Source organism: Amphiura filiformis, chromosome 2, assembly GCF_039555335.1.
Source record: "Amphiura filiformis chromosome 2, Afil_fr2py, whole genome shotgun sequence".
In the NCBI taxonomy this organism is placed as follows: domain Eukaryota; kingdom Metazoa; phylum Echinodermata; class Ophiuroidea; order Amphilepidida; family Amphiuridae; genus Amphiura; species Amphiura filiformis.
In genome coordinates this window covers 39089843-39115139 of record NC_092629.1, presented here as the reverse complement: position 1 = coordinate 39115139, position 25297 = coordinate 39089843, and the positions used below count along the sequence as shown (strand labels likewise).

The 25297-nt window shown below is 39.1% G+C and overlaps 1 protein-coding gene across 1 annotated transcript in view; it reads right to left on the bottom strand.

Annotated features, from left to right (window-relative positions):
- The window catches only part of LOC140146192 (A disintegrin and metalloproteinase with thrombospondin motifs 6-like), a 97008-nt gene that overhangs the window by 11052 nt on the left and 60659 nt on the right, over window positions 1-25297 (bottom strand). Inside the window, 12 exon segments of the mRNA XM_072167969.1 lie at window positions 629-764; window positions 2124-2287; window positions 2978-3182; window positions 4139-4384; window positions 5056-5087; window positions 5090-5118; window positions 7158-7303; window positions 9047-9157; window positions 10196-10340; window positions 15864-15998; window positions 16582-16687; window positions 17325-17368. Coding sequence (XP_072024070.1) covers window positions 629-764; window positions 2124-2287; window positions 2978-3182; window positions 4139-4384; window positions 5056-5087; window positions 5090-5118; window positions 7158-7303; window positions 9047-9157; window positions 10196-10340; window positions 15864-15998; window positions 16582-16687; window positions 17325-17368 — 1499 coding nt within the window.

Sequence of the window (25297 nt, the reverse complement as noted above, 5' to 3'; positions counted from 1 at the left end):
CCCCAGGGCACTCAAATGGAGCGGGAGGTAGGGACAAAAAAAACACCCATCAAAAACTTTTTAACGATGCATGAGAGTGCCCAATTTTTCCCAAATGTATGAGACTCGCACCAAAAGTGTTAGAGTTGACAGCCCTGATGAAATCTGATGAGGTGTTTTACAAAGTAAGATAAATACAATATACAAACTTATGAATAACTAAGCAAATGAATGAAATATGCCATGAATTATCAACGTCGCCCAAATGTGGACCAGTGTAACATTTCAATTCCAAAATAAGTGTTATATAATCCTAATTGGGAGCACGGTGGCTGAGTGGAAAAGGCTCCAACTCATAATCGGAAGGTTTGAGCCCCGGTGACGTCATTGTGTTGTGCCCTTGAGTAAAGCACTTTATCTCAATAACTTAATCTCCACCCAGGTGTTTTATGGGTACCGGCATTCTTAAATCATGTGAAGGTAACAAGGCTCCCTATGAACAAGGCAAGGCGACTCCCCACACAGCAACATTTCACGGTGGAGTCTGGCCTAATTGCTAACGAAAGAGAGATGGGCACTTCGTCCTGTAAAAAGTGCAGGTTCGTCTCCTATACTTTTTTTACCATCCTAATGGTAGACATATCCTTACCTCCTGCGCATGTAGCCGAGCACGGTGACCATTCTGTGCGATGCCAGACGAATGATACCTCATCATTATTACTTGATCTAGTAACCGGCTGATTGAAGGAATAACGCACACCGTGGTTTCCTTCTTGTACTAATAGCTGTAAAATGTAAAACAAGAATTAAATTAAAGGTGATTTTTAACGCAAGCGTCCAACATTCATAAATGACAGCCAGTGAAACAATTCACTGACCATCCTGGATTTGAACCTGGGACCTTCGGATCGGATCACCGAACCAATGCTCTACAAACTGAGCTAATTACGAGTCAGATGGAGAGGAGCAGTGATGCCCAGGGGGCCACTCAGCTATATTGGTGTACACATGCGTGAACAACGGTTTTAAAAACACCCCCTAAACAGGTTCTACCCTGTTTTTCAAAATCACCTTCTTAACAGGTTTTTAGCATGCTTTCCCCCAAAAAAGTACCCCCTAAACAGGTTCTGGTCAAAATTGGACCCCTTAGCAGGTTTTTTTTATAAATATCAACAATACACTTTAATGGAGAGGGTCACATGCTGCTCGTTCTTACTTCGTCGACCGAGTAAAAATGATCGAGAAAGATCAAGCATGTGGTGGAGGCAATGGGTGGAAAATTCATCTTGTTTCATGCAGAAATGAACGCTATAGCTATATGGGGGACGGTCATCAATACACTGTATTTTTGGGTATAGCATACATGGAGGGCCGGCCGGTCGGGATGGACGCTGTATTATCATAACGATTGGTACGATGCTAATTCTTAACTGGAAAAATTTGCGAGGGGATCAACAAGTGTTCAAATCTGGTACTACTTATTTCCTAGAATTTCCGAAAATTTATCCCCTTAACGCGTTTTGCTGGTTACAAAAAAAAACAAACCCTTTTGTTGAAAAACTGCGTTTTTAGACCCCTAAACACGGAACGTGTGCTACGTGTTCATCGAAACAAAGACCCCTTTTTACACGTTTTTTGGTCACGCATGTATACACCAATATAGCTGAGTGGCTCCCCGGGCAGTGATGTTATTATCTATAGGCCGTCAGTTCGATACCCACCCGCTATCATCATCTCATCCAAGAAGCTGAAAAAGAGGTTTGAACTCAAGATCTATAGATATATGTTTAACATCATTATTCTTTCCCACCAATTTCCAAACACTTTGGCTTGAAGACCTGCCTTATTTCTTATACTGGGCTATTCTATTTAAAAACCACACTCCCTGTGGAAGATTTTGGAAATATCTTCCATGGGGAGTATAAATTTCAAATTGCATGAACACATCATTTAGGCAACTCCATTTGAATTTCATACACCCTCTGAGAAAGATTCTACCTGAATCTTCCGCAGATAAGGCGAGTTTCAAATGGAGTTTGGTTAATTACATTTGAAATTCATGCTCGATCCCCCCGTAGAAGACATTTCTAAAATCTTCCACAGGGGAGTATAGACTTTAAATGTACCAGCCCATTGCTACTCACCATTACAACTAATTCTTCATTTACCGGTCCCACAGCAACAAGTCGTTCTGGCCCGTTGTCGGGTCGTTCATATTTGAATGTGGTACCAGCCACATCGTATGCCTTCGGCCAGTCTATCTCCCACTGCCCGTTGATGTAGTAATCCTCATTCACAGATTTCAAGGCTGTAAAGAGAATGAAAAACAGCATTAAATAAATGTAGCCTTGATATTTTTTTTCAAAATGTGGACCTTTTACAAAAAAATTGCTTTCTTGCAAAAAAAAATAAATGTGAACTTCACCCATAAAAAATATCAAAAAGTTTTCTCTTTGTTAATTTTTCTTTCAAATATGGACCTTCTTGGACATGTATGCCATAAAAAGTGGACTTCTTTGTTGATTTATGGGCGTCCTCCTCAGAAAATGTTACAATATTGCTTTAAATCAATAAAATTTCAAGATTTTTGCGCTGGACTGCAAATATTATGAAACTCACTAGGATCTCATGAAACATGACAATCTCTAGGACACAGTTCCTTAACCCCAATATACTTCTACACTCAAAGAATGACCTATGGATGTGTTGGGTACAAAAACTCATGTTCTGCAACTTGAGGTCAAATTTAAGCTTCACTTGTTTAATGTGGGTCACTGAGCTTTGCCATGGGAATGAGATCATTGGGCTATTCCATCTGAAATCCATACGCCCCCTATGGAAGACATTACCTCAATCACCCACACAGGGGTGTAGATTTCCATTGAGTCAGCCATTCAGGTAACTCCATTTGAAAATCACACTCCCTGTGTGGAAGATTAATATCATGTCTTCCACAGGGGTGTATGGATTTCTACTGGGACAGCCCATCATGGCTTACCTAGATAGTTCCTTGATACTGATGTTTCTTCTATGGTGATATGAACAGAGCCACTAGGTATGGTTAAAATCTCTTGGTAGTCTCCAATGAAAAACTGGCCTTCAAACCTGCCATTTACTGTCTCGCATGTACTGCCATCGCCGCCGCATTCGCGACATTTGTCTTCTCTTGCGTCAGAGCCTAATCTTTTATCACACCCTACATGCTGTAAATTGAAAGCAGTGTTTCTAGATTAACATATAACATGGCCTATTTATAGGTACACATAATTCATAATTTAAGAAAGAGGTGACAGTACAGGTATATGTTTATACAATATCAACATCTTTTTTTTTAAACTCCCTCCACGCGGGTGTCGACTGCAAACAACAAGTTCCAATCTTTTGGAATTTCAAAAATCAAAAATTTAAGAATTGTACATTTTCATGACCATATTTGGTATCAGCACAAAAATGCATTAAAATGTGTACAAACAAGCCTAGTATTGGTTAGAAGGCTCTTTAGATAGCTTTTGATATTTTGAGAAAATATCTAATAACTTGGAATACTTATGTTGGAGGCTGTGGAGAGCATTAAGGGTGCATTTTATTAACATGTGGTGCCAAAGTTCTTGGTTAGTAAGGACCTTTTCCCCAGATCTCACTTTACTGAACTGTCAACTTATTTATAATCTTTAATTCATAGATGGTTTAATGGGTTGATCAATATAAACAAAAAATTGGTTGTAGTCTAGTGGCACAGTAAAGATAGTGGGTTTCCCACAACTGAATTTCAGGCAAAATAGGCAAATAATAATTTTGCTTCCACCTGGACAGCTAACCAACAATCTATGCCAGTGATTCTCAAATATATTTGTTCACAGGCCACAGAAGTACCAAAATCATTTCAAAGATTTGTGTTTAAGGGCCAAATACATCTTGGTGTGCTATGTTTACTATACAATACATTTCAGAGCTGTTCAAGGGTCAACCACACTTAGTCGGCGGGCCGGTTATGAACTGTGGTCCGCCAGTTGAGAACTCCTGATTTATGTCATAGTATATTGTTGTGAGAGCCGTGTCAAACAATTCTAAGCATTTCAAATCGTAAGATGAGACCGAATCGCAAAAAATCAATTTAAATCAATTCAAACCAACACCAAATCAAGCTAGTAATACTCACATGACATTTTCCTTTGATGCAAATATCCTCACTTCTGATCTCAATTTCTCCGAAAACATCTCGCACCGTCGTCAACTTCCGAACCACTCTCAGATGATCCCCACTGGTTGTTATGCAGTGAACCTCGCATGGTATTATGCTCTGTCCGTTGAACGGTTCCCACGTGTAGTGCATACCATGGTACGGTTCGTTGTTGAATCGGGAACACTGGGCGGAGCGGAAGTCGGGCGTGTTGGATTCGCAGTCCTGTCATTCATACGTAACAAAGAGTTAGGCACCACATTTAATTTGGTTTTATAACGCTCTTGGTGCCCCGATAGGTACCGCTATTTGTTTTTAAATAAGTATGTATTTACAGTACTGTAAGCGAAAACACTTGTCACCCATTACGCAGTAATCCTCTTAACCCCCGGGCTTAACCCTAACCGAACCAAACATCAAAAAACCTCAATTCACAAAGCACATTCATGTGTGGGTATCCCCGTGATGCTATTAAGCGTCATCATGCTAACAGTCATACGGACACAGAAAGCTTGGCCTGTCAAGCTAGACCCCCGTGGAAAGGTAGGCCTGTGCACGGGTGTGGCACTCGAGGGGTAGGGGTTCAAAACTGCACACAGGGAAAAAGTTTTCTTTTTCTTCTTTTTTTCTTCCTTCCTGCTTTCCTTCCCCCTCAAAAAAAGCAACTGGGGCATTTAACTTTGTGTGGATATAAATTATAACATATGCTTTTACTAGAATTAAACAAATGCTCAATCAAAGAAATTCTCTAGCTTCCTTGAACAAAGCAATTCTCATCGTTATAATCATTGTTGAGGGAAACAATTTCAACATTGTGAACAGGGTCTATATTGTAAAACAGATACCCCCTGAAACAAACAAACAAACAAATACACAGACAAAAAACAAAGACTTACATCTATATTACAAGATCGATATCTACTCCTCGCCCTGTACAGTACTGCCCTCTATGTGCTGGTCTATGGAAGGAAGAAAGGAAATATAATATAATAGACAATTTTTCTAAAAGTGATACAAAAGTCAAAACAATAGAGCGCTACAGCTTACATTCAACACAACAAATAATTCTGCCAGTGGTGTCTGCAGGTTTTCAGAAGAGGGTAGGTGGGGGCCCACAGATCTTGAATCCTCCCGACTGTTCAAAGATTTTTTACTCGTTTGCGCTTCAATCGCCAAAATTAGTACATGTAACCCCAAAATTTTCACCAACTGGGTGCATTTAGCTTGACTGACTGACAAGTGGGGGGGGGGCAGCTCCCCCATGGCCCCCAGCTCCCCTTTGCATATGCCACTGATGAAGGTAGCACTTCATATATCATGACCTTATAGTCAAAGTGAGGGTTAATTTTGAAAATCAAAGTGATCATAATGACCGCAAGGATGTTTTCTTTAATTTCAATTATCAGTGACGGCAAATGATGCAGAAATAACCAAGTTATGAAATTAAATTTTGTAGAAGATTTATTGGTTTATACTTATATACATATCATGCATGTCATAAGTACACATGACAACAACCTTATTCAATCAGGAGAGTGCTGTGGACAATGGGGCTTACTACAGTAAATGTTGACAGGGGTGAAAATTGCAACTATTGAATTTGTACCTTCCATCTCTTTTAGTTTCAAAAGTACTTGGTTATTTCTATATCATTTGCCGTCATTGATGTCTCAAATTGAAGAAAACATCCTTGCGGTTATTATGGTCACATTGATTTTGGAACTCCAAACTTCCCTTTAACAATTAAGGTCATGATTCATGAACTGCCACCTTATCTATTGCACTGACTGTATCATCTAAGAGCACTTCTGATTGGTTGAACTTGAAATGCTCATTTCAATTGCCAATTATGACTAGGCTTTTAACTATTTATGGTTAAACTTGCATTTGCAGATGATCTTATTAATACCGGTACTCTCCTTGATTGGTTCAAAATTGGACAAAATATTAATTTTGGCCAATCAGCAGGTAGTTTTCATAGATGTTAACGAACAGGTTTGTCTCAGAAGAAAATAGACAAAATCCTTCTCAGCGTGCATCCAATTCCTTTTTTTGGTTGCAAAATAAGGTTATGCAAGTATTATCATTGGATTTTAGGTCCACTTTATGTACTTCCAACCTACAATTAAGGGGTGGGGTATGAACGTTTGGACAGTATTTATTGTGGGACATTAGGGCACATCAGACATATCGAATTGCATTCTGAATACGAAGAATGTCCTTCTGATATCAAATAATTTTCATTTTCTGAAATTTGCAATGTAATACATTTTATGGCAAATGATTAAAAATTGATATTTTTGATATTTAACAGTACTCAGTAAACTTTATAAATCTGATGATTTATACTTAAAGTGTATGTAGGTGGGATGAAAAGCCGACGATCAATTGAAAATTTTGACATTTCGTATTGAAGATGTGGATTTTTTTCCCAAAGCACCAAAAAAAAATTAGGTCTTTTTGGGGAAAAAATCCATATCTTCAATAATGAAAGGTCAAAATTTTCAATTGACCGTCGGCTTTTCCTCCCAGCTACATGCACTTTAAGAATATAACATTAGATTTATAAAATTTATTTCAAGGACTGTTATATATCAAAAATGTGAAAAATATCAAATTTTAATAATTTGTCATAAAATTTGTAATATATCGTGAATTTCAAAAAATGAAAATTATTTGATATCAGAAAGACATTCTTTGTATTCAGAATGCAATTCGATATGTCTGATGTGCTCTCATGTCCCACAAAAAATACTGTCGAAACGCTCAAAATGCTCATTCCAGATCCCTTAAAAAAGCCATCCAGTTAAAATTCACACAATCCCTGTTATCATAATCTTCCACACTAAATTTGAACTTCAAATGGGGTTTACCTGAATAGGTGACTCAATTTGAAATCTACATCCCCAGTGTTGAAAATTACAGTTATGTCTTCCATAGGGGTGTATGGATTTCAACTTGAATATCCCATTATTCAACTTTTTATTCGCTTTCTCACCTTGGGTTATCACAATGTCTCTCTGATGATGAAACACCGCCCCCGCAAGTCCGCGAACACGAGCTCCAGGACGACCAGCCACCCCATCCCCCATCGACAGCTTGCTCTCGTCTTCCGTAGGGTACACATTCTGCTTGATAACACCACTATAATGATAAAATAGATTAAATGTCATTATATAGTCTGTCCAGTAAATGGGCTATTCCAGATGAAATACACACTACACCTGTAGCAGATTTTGGAAATATCTCACACTGAGGGAGTATGAATTTCAAATGGAATTAACACATTAGCAGCTCCATTTGAAGCTCACTCTGGAAGATTCATGTTGAATCTTTCTTAGAGGGTGTATGAAATTCAAATGGAGCTGCCTAATGTGTTTATTCCGTTTGAAATCCATACTCCCCCTGTGGAAGATATTTTCAGAATCTTCCACAGGGGTAGTGAGGATTTTAAATAGAATAGCCCAAAGTAATTTGCTTTCCAGCAGTTGCTGCTTGCCGATATTACATGAGTAATCAACTATAAACTTCACATTTTTACGACAATATTTCCCTGTATCAAATTTTACATTTTTCCATGTTATGATGGAAATGATCATATAAGTTTGACATAAGCCATCGAGAAGGAAGTACTATATATGTTATCCAAATAACAAGATAATCTACTTCATTTTAAAGCTATGCTAAAGAGGTTACTTAGAGGATTTTTTGTTTTACTATCTTCGACCATGTGATACAAGACAGGCAGGTCCAACATTTTCAGTAGTGGATGACGGCACAACTACGATATTACTATAATAATAAACCATTTTATTCAGTAATCGATCCAATTTTATATCAAAATTACCCCCCCCCCCCAAATCTACAAAAGTCCTCCAAGAAATACACTCAGTTGTGTGTGCACTGTGCAGTGCCCAAGAAAGTCCACACAGCCCTGCCCCCCAAAAGTCCACTTTTTCAAAAATACACCCCTGGTTATAGGCATGCCAGCACCTATTTGACATAATGTTATCCAAGTTGGTAACAAGATCTACCTGTTTCATTTTAACCCCCTGGACACAACTGGTCATCTTACAGCATTTCTGATCACGGGAGGAAAACCGGAGCACCGGAGAAAACCAGCATGGATCCGCAATTAAACTCACATGTGGCAGCACAGGGAATTGAACCCGGGCCGCAGTGGTGAGAAGAGGACCACTACACTAACCCGTCCTCCCTCAGTCAAGATACACAGTCATGGTACTACTAAGAAGGTTTTCTTTTAATTTACCCCATTATTTTGGCTTAAAATGAACAGAAACCCTTCCTGGCAGTAATTACTAATATTAGCTTATAATTTCTGGCAAAGAATAACAAAATTTAGAACATTTATGCATATTTACTTTAATAAGCCATAGAGAAGGAAGTAGCATGTTAACCAAGTTGGTAACAAGACACCCTGCTTCAATTTAAAGCTATGCTAAGCAGGCTACAGCTGAATTCAAATAACCCGGGACTGAGCCAGATATCGTCCAACCCATATTTTCAAGCAAACAAATAGGGCAAAATTGAGATTCCTTCAACATGTTATGCTCCTGGAGCTATACAGAATAAATCCCATGTACTACACCACTTAGAGCTTGGCAAACAAGTTATGCTCAAGGAGCACTACATGGAATATATCTCAAGTATTCAACATACAGGTAGTACCATTATTTTTATCTGGGCTATGGTCCAGCCCTACTACACTCATCCATTCCCCCCTCCTGTCCCTCCTCCCCCTCCCATCACCTCTACTTCTCCATTAGCTGTCTGACACCTAGACCCTTTAGCTGTGGGTGTATTGGTCCTCCCCACTTCCCATCATCCATTCTCCCTTCCTCCTCCCCTCCCCTCCCCTCTACTCACCCCATCAGGTACGTTCGCTGTCTGACATCTTGTCCCTTCAGCTGCGGGTGTATTGGTCCTGTAGCAGGAATGTGAGCCTTCTTTCTGGCATGTCAGCTCTCTGCATATTGACTATCATAGAAGGAAATGTTTCATCATAACAAGGTGTAAGAACCAGTGTACATGTATTATACATAGACTAATAATAAACAGATGATGTAGTCTACAGTCAGTCTACTCTGAAGTACAAAGTACCGACGCAGACGCACACATTGTGCCGACTTTGATGGCACGCATACCTGCAGCACTACGCACTGTTCACACGCGTTGTCACTTTGTACTTCAGAGTGGACAAACTGTAGCATCATCTCTTAACCCCCTCCACACAGATGTCAACTGCAGATGACAATTATTATTTTTTAAATTCAAATATTACAGAATTGTAAATTTTCATGACCATATTTGGAATCAGCATTAAATATGCATTAAAATGAGTACAAACAAGCCTGGTTCAGTGATTCTTAAGATATTTTGAGAAAATATCTCAAAACTTGAATTTTTATGTTGGAAGCCTATGGCTAGTACACAGAGCATCAATGAGGGCCAATCATTCTATGAAGTGTAAGAGAAGAAAATGCTAGGCCCTCTTTGCAATTGTTGCATCATATTTTACGCTGGCATGCAATGCTATGCCTGAATTGTTAGACAAGGGCGATAGAACAATCGAATATGCACAGAGACTTTACCTGTTGGGGCACCCTCTGTCCCTCATTACTTTATTTTGTATTTATCAGGTGGTTTGATTTTTTTCGGGGGGGGGTAATGAGAATTAAAAATATTGCTAAATCAATTATTTTACCCTCTAAGAATGACTATGTTACATAGTCATTATAACTTTGTACATGCTTTATGTGTTGGTCCATACTGTAATCCATATTATTTGTTGTGACTACAACCAAAAGTCATGACTAAAACTGTAGTCGTCTTATTCAGGCAGCTCTATGTACACATGGTTACATCACCATACAACTTACATTGGTTTTGCATGTTTTATGCGTTGGTCCATCCTGTAAATTCGTATTGTTTGTTATAACTACAACCAAAAGTCACGGCTAAAACTGTAGTCGTCTTAGTCAGGTAACTCTATGGTTACATCGCCTTACAACTTACATTTGTTTTGCATGCTTTATGTGTTGGTCCATACTGTAGTTCACATTGTTTATCTCCATCCATAAGTTCTCCTGGCATTGCTGTAGGATAGTCTGGGTAGTTTACTATGGTTGGTTCGTTGTCTAGGCAACCACCCCGACCAGATCTACAAAAAAATATTTACAAGATTTTTAATGAGTGAATATTCATGCGAAGTAATAATCTGAGAAGCGTTTTAACTTCAGGTGAGCGAAAAATTGTATAGTTGGCATGAACATGTTAGGCAGGTCCATTTCAGTTTCATGCACCCTATGAGAAAGATTTAACCTGAATCTTCCTCTGAGAAGAATTCAACCTGAATAAAGGGGTCGAGGGTGAGTTTCAACTGGAGTTGATTAATATGCCAATTCCATTTGAAATTCCCAAATTTTCCAAGGGGTAGTGTGAATTGTTTAAATGGAATAGCGCATTATTCAATCATAGGGTGGTGGGTTTGAGTCACATCACAGCCAACGTTTTGTGTTCTTGTACCAAGCATTTTAATCCCATTTGCACCCCTAAGGTGTAAATGGTACTGGCATAAGTCCGATTCAGACTCCACATCGCAGTGCGATGCGATGCTTTTACAAGTAAAATCTGAGCCAGGTTTTTATGAGCTCGGCGGTGAAAATTCTCATCGTGCGGTGGAAATTTTGTCGCCGATGAGAGTTGAACAGTCATTTTACCCTGCAATATCGCGTTCATGCACCCTTGTAATTGGCTGCTGGAAGATCTGGGTCGGTTGAATGACCATAAAAGGAGATGCAGACCCCACTTGCTTAAAAAACATTCCAGTATGGCACGATGAAATTAAAATGTACATTTTAATTTCATCGCGCGATGCTGCAATGTTTTTAAACCATCGAATCACGCTGTGATGTGGAGAGTAAACAAACTTGTCATGCACTAGGAGTGGTGGATCCCCCCGGCAACATTATACACAGAGGAGTCTGGCCCCTGGTTGCTTCAAAACAAGAGCACCAATGGCGCTGTGGCTCTGTGCTTTTTTGAATGTGAAAGTAATTGCAGTCGAATGTGCAACAGGTGAAATCATATACATTGTATGTGCCAGATCACATGCAATCATACATCCCGGGCATACATCTTGCTGGTTGGTAGCTATATCTTATTTGCAGAGCATAATACATCCATCAATAAGTTTCATATCCACATGAGGTTTTAGTAATTTGACCACAGATGACCCCTGAGTGACCTTGGATGACCCCAAAATGACATTCCAAAAATTTGGCTTGAAATGTTGACTGTACCCACCAAGTTTCATGCCCATGCGAGTTTTTAGTAACTTAACCTCAGATGACCCCTGGGTGACCTCGGATGACCCCAAAATGACCTTCCAAAAATTTGACGCTAAATGTTGACTGTACCCACAAAGTTTCATGCCCATACAACAGTTTTAGTAATTTGACCTCAGATGACCCCTTGGTGACCTCAGATGACCCCGAAATAACCGTCTAAAAATTTGACTCTAAATGTTAAGTGTACCCACCAAGTTTCATGCCCATACAAGTTTTTAGTAATTTGACCTCAGGTGACCCCTTGGTGACCTCGGGTGACCCCAAATGACCGTCCGATAATTTGACTCTAAATGTTGACTGTACCCACCAAGTTTCATGCCCATACGACAGTTTTTAGTAATTTGACCTCAGATGACCGCTTGGTGACCTTGGATGACCCCAAATTACCTTCCTAAACTTTGACTCTAAATGTTGACTGTACCCACCAAGTTTCATGCCCATACGAGTTTTTAGAAATTTGACCTCAGATGACCCCTTGTGAGCTCAGATGACCCCGAAATAACCGTCCGAAAATTTGACTCATAATGTTAAGTGTATCCATCAAGTTTCATGCTCATACGACAGTTTTTAGTAATTTGACCTCGGATGACCCCTAAGTGACCTCGGATGACCCCAAAATGACCGTCAGAAAATTTGACTCTAAATGTTAACTGTACCCACCAAGTTTCATGCCCATACGACAGTTTTTAGTAATTTGACCTTAGATGACCCCTGGATGACCTCGAGTGACCTTCACCCACTAACCAATACAAACTTGTTCTGTCTGGGGTCAAGATGCACCCGCCCACCAAGTTTGAAGAACGTATGCGACCCCTAGTCTCCGAGAAAAAGGTTTTTGCATATTATGCATAAATTATGCAAATTAGGTAGGTAATTACCATATTTTGCGCTGAAAATCGAATCAGGTCGAGATCCTCTGGTCATGCTACCCCCACCACGTTTCATCATCATAGGGCTTAGCATTCTTACGGATCCCCAGAAACAGCTTCACAAGGCGGATTTCTTCAGATTTCCAACCATTTTGTAGAAGCGTTCCGCATAAATTATGCAACTTAACAACTAAATGCGCATACTTTTCGCCAAAAACTAATCAGGTGATCAGCAGGTGTGTATCATTCCTGTCACAAGGTTTCGCTACTACGCGCCGCTATCAATTTGCGCTGATATTCGGTGATAAATTATGCAAATTAGCTATGTTAATTTGCATATTTTCACCGAAAACATATACGATTACGGAGCAAACTTGGATACCCTTCCTCCCACCAAGTAGCGCCCCGTAGGTCTTACGGTTCCCCAGATACAGCTCGGACGGACATTCGGACATTCCACCCCCACACACAGACGGAAATAGTGATTACTAAGTCCCATCCTGAACAAAGTTCAGAAATGAAATTTTATCAATTTGCGCTGATTTTCGATAAATTATGCAAATTAGCTATGTTAATTTGCATTATTTTTCACCGAAAACATACAATTACTGGGCAAACTTAGATACCCTTCCTCCCACCAAGTAGCGCCCACGTAGGTCTTACAGTTCCCCAGATACAGCTCCGGACGGACACACGGACATCCACACCCCCGGACAGACAGAAATACTGAGGCGAGACAAAAAATTAAATTTTATAACAAATTTTTGTGACTTGAGATCATTTGCATTTTTTTGTAAACACCAAAACTGTTCTGTCCTGACATGTCTGTTGTGTCATGTGTGTTGAACCCGGTCCAACCGAACAATCGTAAGTTCTGTTTGGATCTGGATCTGCCTGGACTAGCCTACATCACATCAGTGTTTATTTCTGATAGATTTCACGCCATGATTTTTTCTTCAATTTCATCACTTACGAAAGTACAAAAGTAGACAATCTAGTAGTCAGTATAACCTCGGAGCAGTTCGTGTGAGACCTACGTACATGGCTTCCGAATTTGGAACTTCACATGTTCAACTTGTCATGCCGGTCGAGTCCCGCGTTTGCAACTAAAATCAAACCACTTCTAGATTAAGTCCATCGCTGAATTTAACAAATAACTTAAATAAACATCTTTATATTTAATAAAAAAAATATTATGGTATGCTCGTAAATGCTTCGGAATGACATTTACCAGAAGCTCATGAGCTCAGACAGAGTGGCTCAGAATGGTAAACAAACTAGCGTATTTTCACCTCGATTATGCACCGTAGCTCTCTGTGGTTGAGTTTGCAAGGTCAGTGACCTTAGTCTCCTATGCAGCCAGTTTGGTTACGCTCCCTCCACAAAAATGTTTGTGTGGAAGGGGCAGAACCAAACTGGCTGCTGTGGAGACTACTGCAAGAATCGATCAATCACACAAAACTGTTTGCTGATTGGTTCAGAAATGGTGATGTCATCAATCAAGAAAAACTAATCGATTTATTGGTTCAAAATAGCCTCATAGAGAAGTACGAAGTTTGTTGAGCATCGCAGCTTATCGGTAAAAACGTGACCTTTAACAAAAAAATCGGCACAGTGCTTTCGTACTGCACTTGCAAGCCAAATAGTCCCCCAGAAAAGTCATTTGTTCAGATTTATTCGGGGATTTATTCAAGATTCAGACATGTTCTTGACAATTTTTTGACATTCCTTACCTATCTCTTTATTTAAATTATAAAGAAATAGTGAAGAAAAGTTAAAAAGTAGTCAAATAATTTCTGATCTGAACTAAATCTTAAGAAATGTACCTCCATTGGTTTCCGTCTGTATTACGATCTTAAATTATACAGACCAGAATAATCTCTAGCACACACAGGAACCAAGATATAACTCGATTATCGTGACTATTTTGGTCTTTTTACCCAAAAATAATACTTTTATCGCCTGAATTTCAATAACATCTGGAGTGCAATCGATTCAAAACTAACTTAGCCAAACTTAGAAACGAAACTTAAGTCTTCATATCAGTCATTAAATGATCCTTAGCATAAAAACCAACAGCGTATTTTGGCCTGAAAATGAATGCTAGTTAGTTGCATGACAAAGGCACTGATAAGCTCCGCTCAGAGCCAACAAGAGATGCACAATCTGGCCTGTAACCGCAGCATAAACCATTACCCCTTACAAGTTGGCAGCTCAGAAAAAAGTTATGCATCCATTTTTAAATAATGATTGACAGTGAGCATCGTAAGTGTCAATAATACAGGATACTTTTAAATGCGTGCGTCTCGATCTGGTTTATAATAGAATTGATAATTGCAAACAAATGTGTTATACGATCATCTTGGGTGTCTTATAGTGGTTACGATGGACACTTGGATATTCTGCTTGAAATCCACACCCCCTCATAGAAGACATGACCATAATCTCCCACACAGGGGGTGTGAATTTCAAAGAGTCACCCAGGTAACCCAAATGGCATACACCCCCTATGGAAGACATGACCTTAATCTCCCACAGAGGGGGTGTGAATATCAAATGGAGTTACCCATTCAGGTAACTAAATTTAAAATACATACTCCCTGTGTGGGAAATTAAGGTCATGTCTTCCATAGGGGGTGTGGATTTCAACTGGAATAGCCCATTGATTCATTAATACCACTTGTCAAACATGCGTAGTACTTGCCAATACTGTCACTATGAGCGGTCAATTAAAAGCTGACCACTAGATGACCACTAGAAGCAGCCACAAATTATTATACAAATATTGACTGCTATGAGGGCACAGTTAAAATTATAGGCCGAGGTGATGTAAAAATCCATGACTATGCCCGAGCGAAGCTGAGGGCATAGTCATGGTTTTGACATCAACGAGGGCCTATAATTTTAACTGTGCCCCGAATATTAAGCAGTCAATATTTGTTTTATATACCAAATCTTAAGATTCTTGTCATCTGTTTGGTTAAAAGCATCGATTTTGGGAAGAGAAATTAATAGTTTCAAGGCGAACGGCACACAGATTACAATCTGCGATTTCTGCGTAATTATAGCGCGTGAAAACATTAACGCGTGCGTAATATCATTTTACGCTGGGAAAAACGCGCAGTTTGATCGTGGACGCACGTGACCGGTCCATAGTTCATATCCATGGACCGGTCCATAGTTCATTTAGCGGGCATAGTTAATTCAATGACTGCACTTTCAACCAATCAGATGACAGGAATCTATATATGAGGTATATAATGACAAATATGCCATCATAAATAGGGGCACTACAGTCATCTGGGTGTATTCATAGTGCTTTTTCTTTCTTATGCCTATATTTAAGTCACTGTTCCCTTTAATTTTGCCCCCAAAGCCACACAAGGGTCACAAAAACTTATCCTAGTGAAATAAGGCAAATAATAGCAACACTGACCTAACGACAGTTTTTAACCAACAACTTACTCGATATACGTGGTGACATAATCCTGACTGCACGCTGACCATGAAAACGGATCGTAATTCTCTGTGATCTGGTCAGCCATGATGCCCCCGTGATCGGCGCAACTGTTACCGTCCCCGTCATGTCTCATTCCGAAACTGAAAGAAAACACAGAGAAATAGAAATGTTAGTGGAACAAACTTGCGAAGTTATGTCAACTTATCAATCACTGAAAACAATATAAAACAAAAGAATTATAACACTCTCTTTGCCAATACCTCAAAATCAATATTAGCGACATCCGACTCATTTCCCTTGATCATGTCACAATTGTCTATTCTATTCAAAACTTATCTAATATTTTAGTGACTAGTTTTTTGTAGTGGACAATAAGGAAACTGCTTTGTCGACAATATTATTGACAACAGCTTGTCGACAACAGCCCTAGTGTGTGTTAACATTGAACATGGCATAATAAGGGTAAAATGACACTTTGGTCAAAGTCTGGAGATAAAGCGATTCATAGCAACACTGATTTAGCACATTGATTTCCAGGCTATAGGCTTTTGCCCTGATGTGGCAGTGATGTCAACATTTTGAGGCAGCTGTTTTGTGCACACACATAAGTGGCGTATTTAAGCATGTGCAAGTCAGCGGAAAAGGAGGGGACAGAAATGACCCCTCCCTCCATGCAGCAACTGGTTTTTAAAGCTTATGCGAGCTTTTGAAGTTCCGACTTACTTGTGGCCAATCTCGTGAGCGATGGTAAACGCTGTGGATAACCCGGTGTCTTCATTGATGTTGCAACTCTGATCACTTTTGCACATTACCCCAACTGGTGCTAAACCTGGTTAAGAAATGATCAAACAGTTGAACCAAGTTAAATATAAAAGCATACAGTCATAACTTGTAGTTCACAACATATAATGCATAACTGACCTGAATTGGTTCTAAACTGGTTCTAAACCTGGTTAGCAAATGATCCATACAACCTGAATTGGTTCCAATCTGGTTCTAACCCTGGTTAGCAAATGATCAATGACCTGAATTGGTTCTAAACTAGTTCTAAACCTGGATAGCAAATGATTCATGACCTGAATTGATTCTAAACTAGTTCTAAACCTGGTTAGCAAATGATTCATGACCTGAATTGATTCTGAACTAGTTATAAACCTGGTTAGCATATGATCCAAGACCTGAATTGGTTCTAAACCTGGTTGGCAAATGAATCATGACCTAAATTGCTTCTAAACTGGTTCTAAACCTGGTTAGCAAATGATCTAGAAATGGCAAGTTAATAATTTCAAAGGATTTAGTGTAGACATGAACTGGTCCACTCCACTCAGGCCGCAGTCAATAATGATGAATTTGATATAGAGAAGAAAAGTGTAGGAATCCGGTGGCCAGCAATTGATATAAAAGGTTAATAGCAAAAAGGTGCACAAAATCTATAAAAAATACGAAATAAGTTTTATAAAACTTGCCTATTGTTCCACATGGTTCATTCTTGGTCATACAGATGTCATATCTGGAATGGAAGAAAAGAAAACAAGATATTTTACAACATGTTTGAAGGCAGATTTTAATTGAAGAGCCTGAAAAGTAATGTAAGCGTCAATTTGAAGCTTGAACCTACCCACCTCAAGCTTCAACATATTACCTACATCGATTTGATGCCAATGATTGATGTCTTACTTTTGTTGACCTCAAGTTCATACTTTGTCAGCATGATTTGTAAGCTTTCTTAACAAATTTTTCAGGAATTATCATTGTAAAAAAGACCTCTTATAAATGCCCCCTCTTTTGAAAATGTCACGCCTGGGGGAGGGGTTAAATAGAGTAAATATGGTACAACAGAAACATTTCAATTTGCAAACTGCAAAAAATTAATCACACTTTAACATTATTTATTTTGGAAAAGTGTCACCGATCATGAACCATTCTGCCGGTGTCCAGGGGTGCTTCCCCAGTCAGAACTCTTTCCCCCAAACTTCTCCCCCTCCCTGCAACAAAATTTGCCCAATTTTTTCTTAACCATTCATTACTTTCAGTAGGACAGGAAATTGTCAAAAAATGTGGGGATAATCTTCCAAAGTCACCCAATTGGGCTACAAAATCGCAGAGTTTGGCAACCCTGGTGAGAAGCATCCCTTCCGCCCCCACTGGATCCGCACCCCATTGGAGCCACCCCCTGCATTTGACTCCCAATACAATGTGCTCCAGACAGTGTCAGACCAATTTGAGTATCATGAATTCCTACCATAGAGATATAAGACAGGGCAGTCGGGAAGTGGGCTGTTTGTGGCGTGTCTTGGGATTAACGAACGATCCGAAAGTGTACTTTTAATTCAATTATATAACACATTGATGAACAGATGCAAATTCCAATTTTTATATAGGGCTATGTAATGTTGTAGACTTTGTCAAGTCAGTAATACAGAGCCTCTATGGTACGATTTCTCGAAGCTTGGCTAGTGGTCAGGCTTCCAAAGCCAACAGGATACCAATGTGGACCCATTTTATTGATTCATTTTTTAGATGATGTAATTATGTGTAACTGTAATCACTAAATGGGCTTAAGCCTGATCACTAGCCATGATTCAAGAAACTGGCCCTATCAATTTGACAACACTCAACCAAGGCAGTAACTCATTAATCCAGTACCCAATATTATTACGCCTCCATTTTCCAGGCACCGTTGAACAAGCAAACAGAAAAACACATGTATCACTACAATGAAGAACCGCTGGAGGCAAAATTTTTCAAGATTCCATACGTCTAAGTTCACTTTAAAAAACAATAGAGGCCGTCAGCGTGACGTCATATGCCGCCATCTTGTGGGTACACGCTGTGATGGTCGTTCGATCTCCATGCGTGAACTGCAAAATCATCGCGTTGATGCGCATAGTATCCGACACATGAACACGCATATCATTTGTACCCACAAGATGGCGAAAGGCTGATGGCCTCTATAGGCGAACTTGTACATGTCACAATAAATGCTATCATCCGAGAAAATCAAAATGACAGACAAAAATGACAATAATTTTTCTACCCTAAAAAAGAACCAAAGATCGCATCAGATAAACCAAAACCAACCAATCAACCAATTTTGCACAAAATATGGACATTTTTGTAATTTTGGGTTTTTACTGGGGGGGGGGGACTGGGGGAAAGAGTTCTGACTGGGGAATTTTTCATTGTGCAATTTTGCCCAATATGCTACTGTGTTAATTGTGGATCTCTTATAGTCTTGTAGTAAGACTAGAGGATGAATATACAATTTTAAGAAGGTAATGTGAGGCAATAGCACACGACAGAGGAGGAAAAACTGAACCAGATAAACCAGTTGGGGACAGAAACACTCTCCTACATAAACCAGTTCAGTCCATAAGAGCGCCAAATACAGAACATGAGTATATTATTTCATGTTCTTATTCAGCAGGAGTGGTCTAGTTTGTAGACACACCATGATTTTGTGTGTCGTTCATCAGGCTGTATACGTCTCTATGCCATCACAAGTATATTGATAATGCGTAACGCTCTTGCAGAAAATAGTTTATAGTTATTAAAATAATATTTAACCGACTAAGAATGAGCTGCATCGGCATCCACTACTCATGTCGTCTATCACAGACTAGAAGATAGTAAAAACAAAAACTCATGTAGTTTGTTTCCCACATCATACCTTCCAAGGACAATGGTTAATCCCATCTCCCCATGTGGTCAGGCAGTCAAGTATTGACATGAATCCAGTACATGTGCACTATCCTTTACTGTAGGAAATGTTGGAAAACTTCCTGGTTTGTTTAATTTCAAATGGATATGGATGTATACATTGTTGTGAATGAAGAAAGAGCAACATCCAAGTTTGTGGGAGGGGGAAGGGTGTCCAGAGAAAATGCTCAGTGTCAATGTCATTGCCCTTATCCATCATGTTGAGCAGATCCTATGGACAGGCCCGTAGCCAGGGGGTGCTGATTTTTTTTTCCAAGGGGGGCAATTCTGTGGACTTTCTTCCCCAAATTTAGACCTTTTTTGAACAAAAAAGCTTTAAAAAATCAAATTTTTTGACTTGCTACGCTCGCAAATTCTTTACTTTTTGTATACTTCTGCAAATTTGGAGGGGGGAGGGGTACGTTGCACCCCCGCACCCCCTGGCTAAGGGCCTACCTATGGACATCTACTGTCAGTAACACCACACCCATTTACTAAACACTAATCAAGTTTGCAACAAAAACAAAAAGTATCCAGAATTTCAAAGATCGATCAAATTAATGACCCATTCGATGACTTCAGTTTGAACAGATTATAGCCTAGTCGAAAAAGTGACCCGATCTGCTCCACGGGTGCCAAAGGAGGCATTTTTGAAAATCGAGTTACCATAATTATTACCTATTACAAATATTAGGCTATCATAGAATGAAACCACCAAAGGTCTAGCCTACTTGGTTGTAAAGTTACCAAGTTTTGTGATGTCTATTTTCTTACGTATTTTATTGTTCTGTTCAGTCCATCATTTTCCCTTGATCTCAATTCAAATTTGGAGCAACCAGATTGTGTCCAGGGGGGCACTCGACTTTGGAAGTGACGGGGATGTGCGGACAGCAGTTCAAAACTAGGAGTCTTTCAGTGAGAGCCTCACCTTAGACACCGAAAAAGGGGGTCTTTCAGTGAGAAGGCCCACAAAAGATCGGTCTTTCCGTGATACTGGAGAAAATCTTACCAAAAAGGGGGTCATTCGGTGAGTCTGGGAAAAATTTTGGGTCAAAATATAAAAGTTAATAAAAAATTCTCAAAAATTCATCAAAATTTGACGAATGAACAAAAAAAACGAGGTCATTCAGTGAGAGATTATCAGAAATTTTCCCAAAATTGGTTTTCTTTTTTGGTGACAGGAGGTGTCATTGGATGAGAGGGAGTTAAAGGGGGTCATCATGGTCATTGGGTAGAGGGAGTTGAAAAATGGGGATCAATTGGCCGCAATCCCAACACCCATTTTTAGTGAGTGACCCCCCCCCCCACCTGGGATTGTGTTACATAAGTTACATAAGAGTTCAAAGTGTTCCGGAAAACATCAAACATCATTTATTTCTGTGGGTTTACGAACTCCTTGTTTGTCGGATATGTGGTATCTCTCAATTCTTATTCACTTGCGTGAGATTTTTGGACAGTTTCCACGGCAACTAAAGAAATGTATGAAACTTAACAGAATCATACAAGCGCAATTTCCTATTTCATAAAAATGGACATGTAAAGTTGTCAATATTTCCTGTTGCTGAAATAACTCAATTAACTGAATTGGGGACTGCTCCAGAATTATTGTGAAAAGGAAATCTTATTTATAATTTCGAAATTAAGATAAATAGTGCGATAATCAAACTTTTGACCACAAAATAAAGATAGGCTATTTCCAGGTTAATATTTTTAAGCTATTGCTGTTCGCTTTACCCGTTAAACAGGATTGTTTAATGTATATGATTTCGGAATGATTTCCAAACCTCTTTCTTAAAGCTTCTTGGATGGGAAGATGATAGAGGATGGGTATTGAACAGAAGGCCTATAGATAATAACATCACTGCTCTTCTCCATCTGACTCATTAGCTCAGTTGGTAGAGCATCGGTCCGGTGATCCGAAGGTCCCAGGTTCGAATCCTGGATGGTTGCTGTCATTTATGTATGTGGAGACTTGTGTTAAAAACCTTTCTTATAGGATTGCTTGAAGTTTTGAGATAGTTTCTCAATATATCAAGAGCTGTCTTAAAAACCACTGAACGGACCAATACAAGGCTTGTTTGTACTCATTTGAATGCATTTTTCATGCTAATTCCAAAAATGATCATGAAAATTTACAATTCTGAAATTTTTAAATTCAAATATAATTTGAAACTTGTCTTCTGCAGTTGACACCCCGCATGGAGAGAGTTTAAGAACGATTGGTACAATTACCGAATAGGGTGCAACTTGCTAGACTTGAGTCTAGTCCTCGTTTTTGGAGTTTAGGGTTAGGGTTTAGGGTTGGGGTAGGGCAGTCTTTTAATAAGACTAGTAGAGTTGCACCCTATTCGGCAATCGCTTCAAACGATTTAACAATGTACACATCTAAATCATCCTGCTTTCCCAATTTTTTCTTAACCCTAACTGAACCAAACCTCACAAACCTCAATTCACAAAGCATCAGCACGCGCAGGTATACCAAGTGATGCAACTGCGTCATCATGAACACACATATGGGCACAGAAAAGCTTGGTGGGGCCCCTTTGAGAAGTCTTGCCTCCCACCCCTCCCCCACCTGGGGGATGCTGTCTGCCCTGATATGATATTTAAGATTTTTAGGCAATTTTTGTCCTTTTTAGCCCATTTTCAGTTATTCCTTCATGTAAATTTTACACAAAATTAGGGTTAGGGTTAAGGTTAGGATTAGGGTTAGGTTTAGGATTAGCTTACACAAAATAATTACATGAAGGATCAACCCAACTTTCATCAAAATTTACCACTCTAGCCTCCCCGGGCTAGCCTCCCTCTGAAAAAGTCCTGGCTACACTACTGGAGCTATTCCCTTTAGGAAGCCGTCCACCCCTACCTGACACATACAGCGCTGCACAGCTCAACCATAGACCCTGAGAAAAGGTCTATGGCTCAACTCAAGTGACTTTTGATAGTTGCACCATAGGGGTGATCGTGGTGTTAAGAAGTCAGACAGAGTCAAAGCAACCAAATGCTAGCGTTGAAGTTACTTATCTGACACTATGTTACTGTAAACACAAACTATTCGTGTCTGTGAAAATTCACGAATCCATGTGACTAGCGAAATATGAGAAATTTTTGATGCTAGTAAATATTCGTTTTTCATATAGGGGGACCTAAGCCTTCAAGAAAATATATAAATCTTGTGAAAATTACAATGCCGTCAAAATGACGGTTCTTTTCGACTCGTGAAATTTTCAGGCTGCAAAAGTATTGTGGTTTACAGTAAATGCTATAGACATGATGGTATGCTGTGTATACTGGGTGAACCCATCCATGAATAACTTAATAATGCTTTTATAGTTACTTCCACTGGCTGGTAGTGCTTTAAAAAAAATTGGAATGGGGGTTTCTCCCTGGTTGAAGGTATACAGGGATGTGCCATAGTTTGGGGGTACCTTTTCAGCGATTTTGGTACATCGATGGATGGGTTTTCACTCACTTTTTAGTGGACACCAATGCGCCGAATTGGAAGAGTTTTGGCAAAAGTGCCCTTAAAAGTGCCCAATTAGAGCAAATTTGGGTCGGGTTACTTTAGTCCAATATATAAACTACATATTCTATCAAAATATTGATAAAAATAAGTTTCCATAAATAATGTTTTGTGTCTATGAGAAGAAGTGAAAATGTTGAACAACGCTGGTATGTTGAACATACCTGGAGCTTAAAGCGATGGTTACATAAATACCACATATTCAATCCAACACAACTCGTTGCCAAGTTTTCTAATATTGAAACCGTGATAACTCTGCCATTGAAACTAAATTAGATTCCTGCACACTATCTAGATTTTATCGTCTTTATTAGATTAGCTGCTATAGCTATTAAGGGGGCCTATATTTGCTGATATTAAAAACAAAATTATACATCAAGATTATATGTCGCTTTGCTTTGTAAGATTTTGTAAAAGTTTGGGATAAAGGTACTTTTCTGTACAACGTAAAATCTGCTTGATGTTTTGCATAGTAACTGTCACTAACTGACTTGTAAATTGACATACCTTGGCACTCGCCTTGGGTATTGCTATCTGAGAGAACTTTTTGGTGTATACGGTAAAATAGAAATCGGGTGCTGACTTTGTCTTATTACAATAAATTAATTATTAAATAAATTTGTCCCGTGTTCACTGTCCTTTAATATTGAAAATAGTCTAGGGTGTTAGTCCCTGGGCGCTAGTACATAATTCTAACAAACATTTATACGCTTGTAATTGTTACCAGCGCCCTCCTGGAAGTTCCCGAAAAATACAACCAAAACAATAACAAACTACTACTACTACACCACGACATTAGCAGCACCTCGAGTGATCAGTTTTAACCGCAATGCCTAGGGCTATATACACAGTATAATACTACCATACCCCATAGTGGGCAAGAAAGTTCAACTGCGAGACATTGCGCTACTATAAGAGAAAAAGTACTCGTTAAAGGAGGATTTTGTGATCCTAGCATCCTCTTTTTATGACATATTTCAGTACATATCCATGAAAAAGCCTATTCCCAAAATTTCAGTTGATTCCGATTTTATGCTTATGCGAGTTATGCATGATTATGTGTATTACACTGCTCCATAGACAATGCGTTGTAATTTCGCTCTGGTGCACCAGAACGAAATTCAAATTTCACGATATCTTAGCTAAACGAATTAATCTGCAAGAGATATTTTGTACATAAACATTATGTAGCCAGAGGTTTCCAGCGATATAAAAATCTCAACTTTTTTTGAGAAAAGTGGGGGGATGAGGCCGTGGATCACGAAATGCTCCTTTAAGTCTGATGTTGCATAGCAAGTCGCACCATCCTATTTATACCAGATATGCTACATGCTTGGAGGATATTCAACTTTTGTAGAAAAGAAACTTGCTTGGAAGCTTATTTTGTAACGCCATACTGTATGTTGCGCTCTGTGACATGATTTGGGGGAGTAACGAACGCAACCATAGAAGCTGTGAGCGCAATGAACTCAATAACCCTAGATTATGACACCCCCAGCCCTGGCTGGGGCCGGGGTGGCAATGCATTAGGAAACCCCATCAAATTACTCTGGCAAAATATAATGGGTAAAAAAGGATCAAAATTTGCCTTTTTTTTTAAATTTTAACCAAAATTTTGGAGGTAGGGCCTACATTTTTAAAAAGAAGAAAAAATTCAAAAATTTGATAAAACGCTTTCTAGTGTTGTGTCTTTAGAAAACAAATATGCAATTTTCATCAATTTAGATATTTAAGGTAAGTTCATGGCGGACTGAAAAATATGGCATGGAAAATCAATTTTGGCACCTTTCTCAAAAACTGCTGATTTTTGCAGAAATCTGCCATGCTAGATGGATTCCTTGCATCATTTACTTTCTAAAAATGTATATATTTATATGCTTATCATCATTACTTTTAAAGATACAATAAAAGACAATGTCTACAATTTCCCAATTTGAGTGATCCTGCGTGCCACCTTAACATGACAATCAAAATCCCAAACGAGATATTGTTGTGGTTCAGAGTTGGTTGTGGTCGGTCGCCAAAAAATGCAGAACATCTTCTACTATGTAAGGTTACTGCACTACTTAAAAGTAAGGCACGTGCATACAGATGGCTCATTGCTTAAGCAACATGGTTCTCGAGCAAAAATCTGCTGTGTAAACTGTCTCGAGGATTAGTTTTCCCAAAAATGTATCCCCAACTTTATCCCCAAGAAATTTTACAGGATTTTATGAT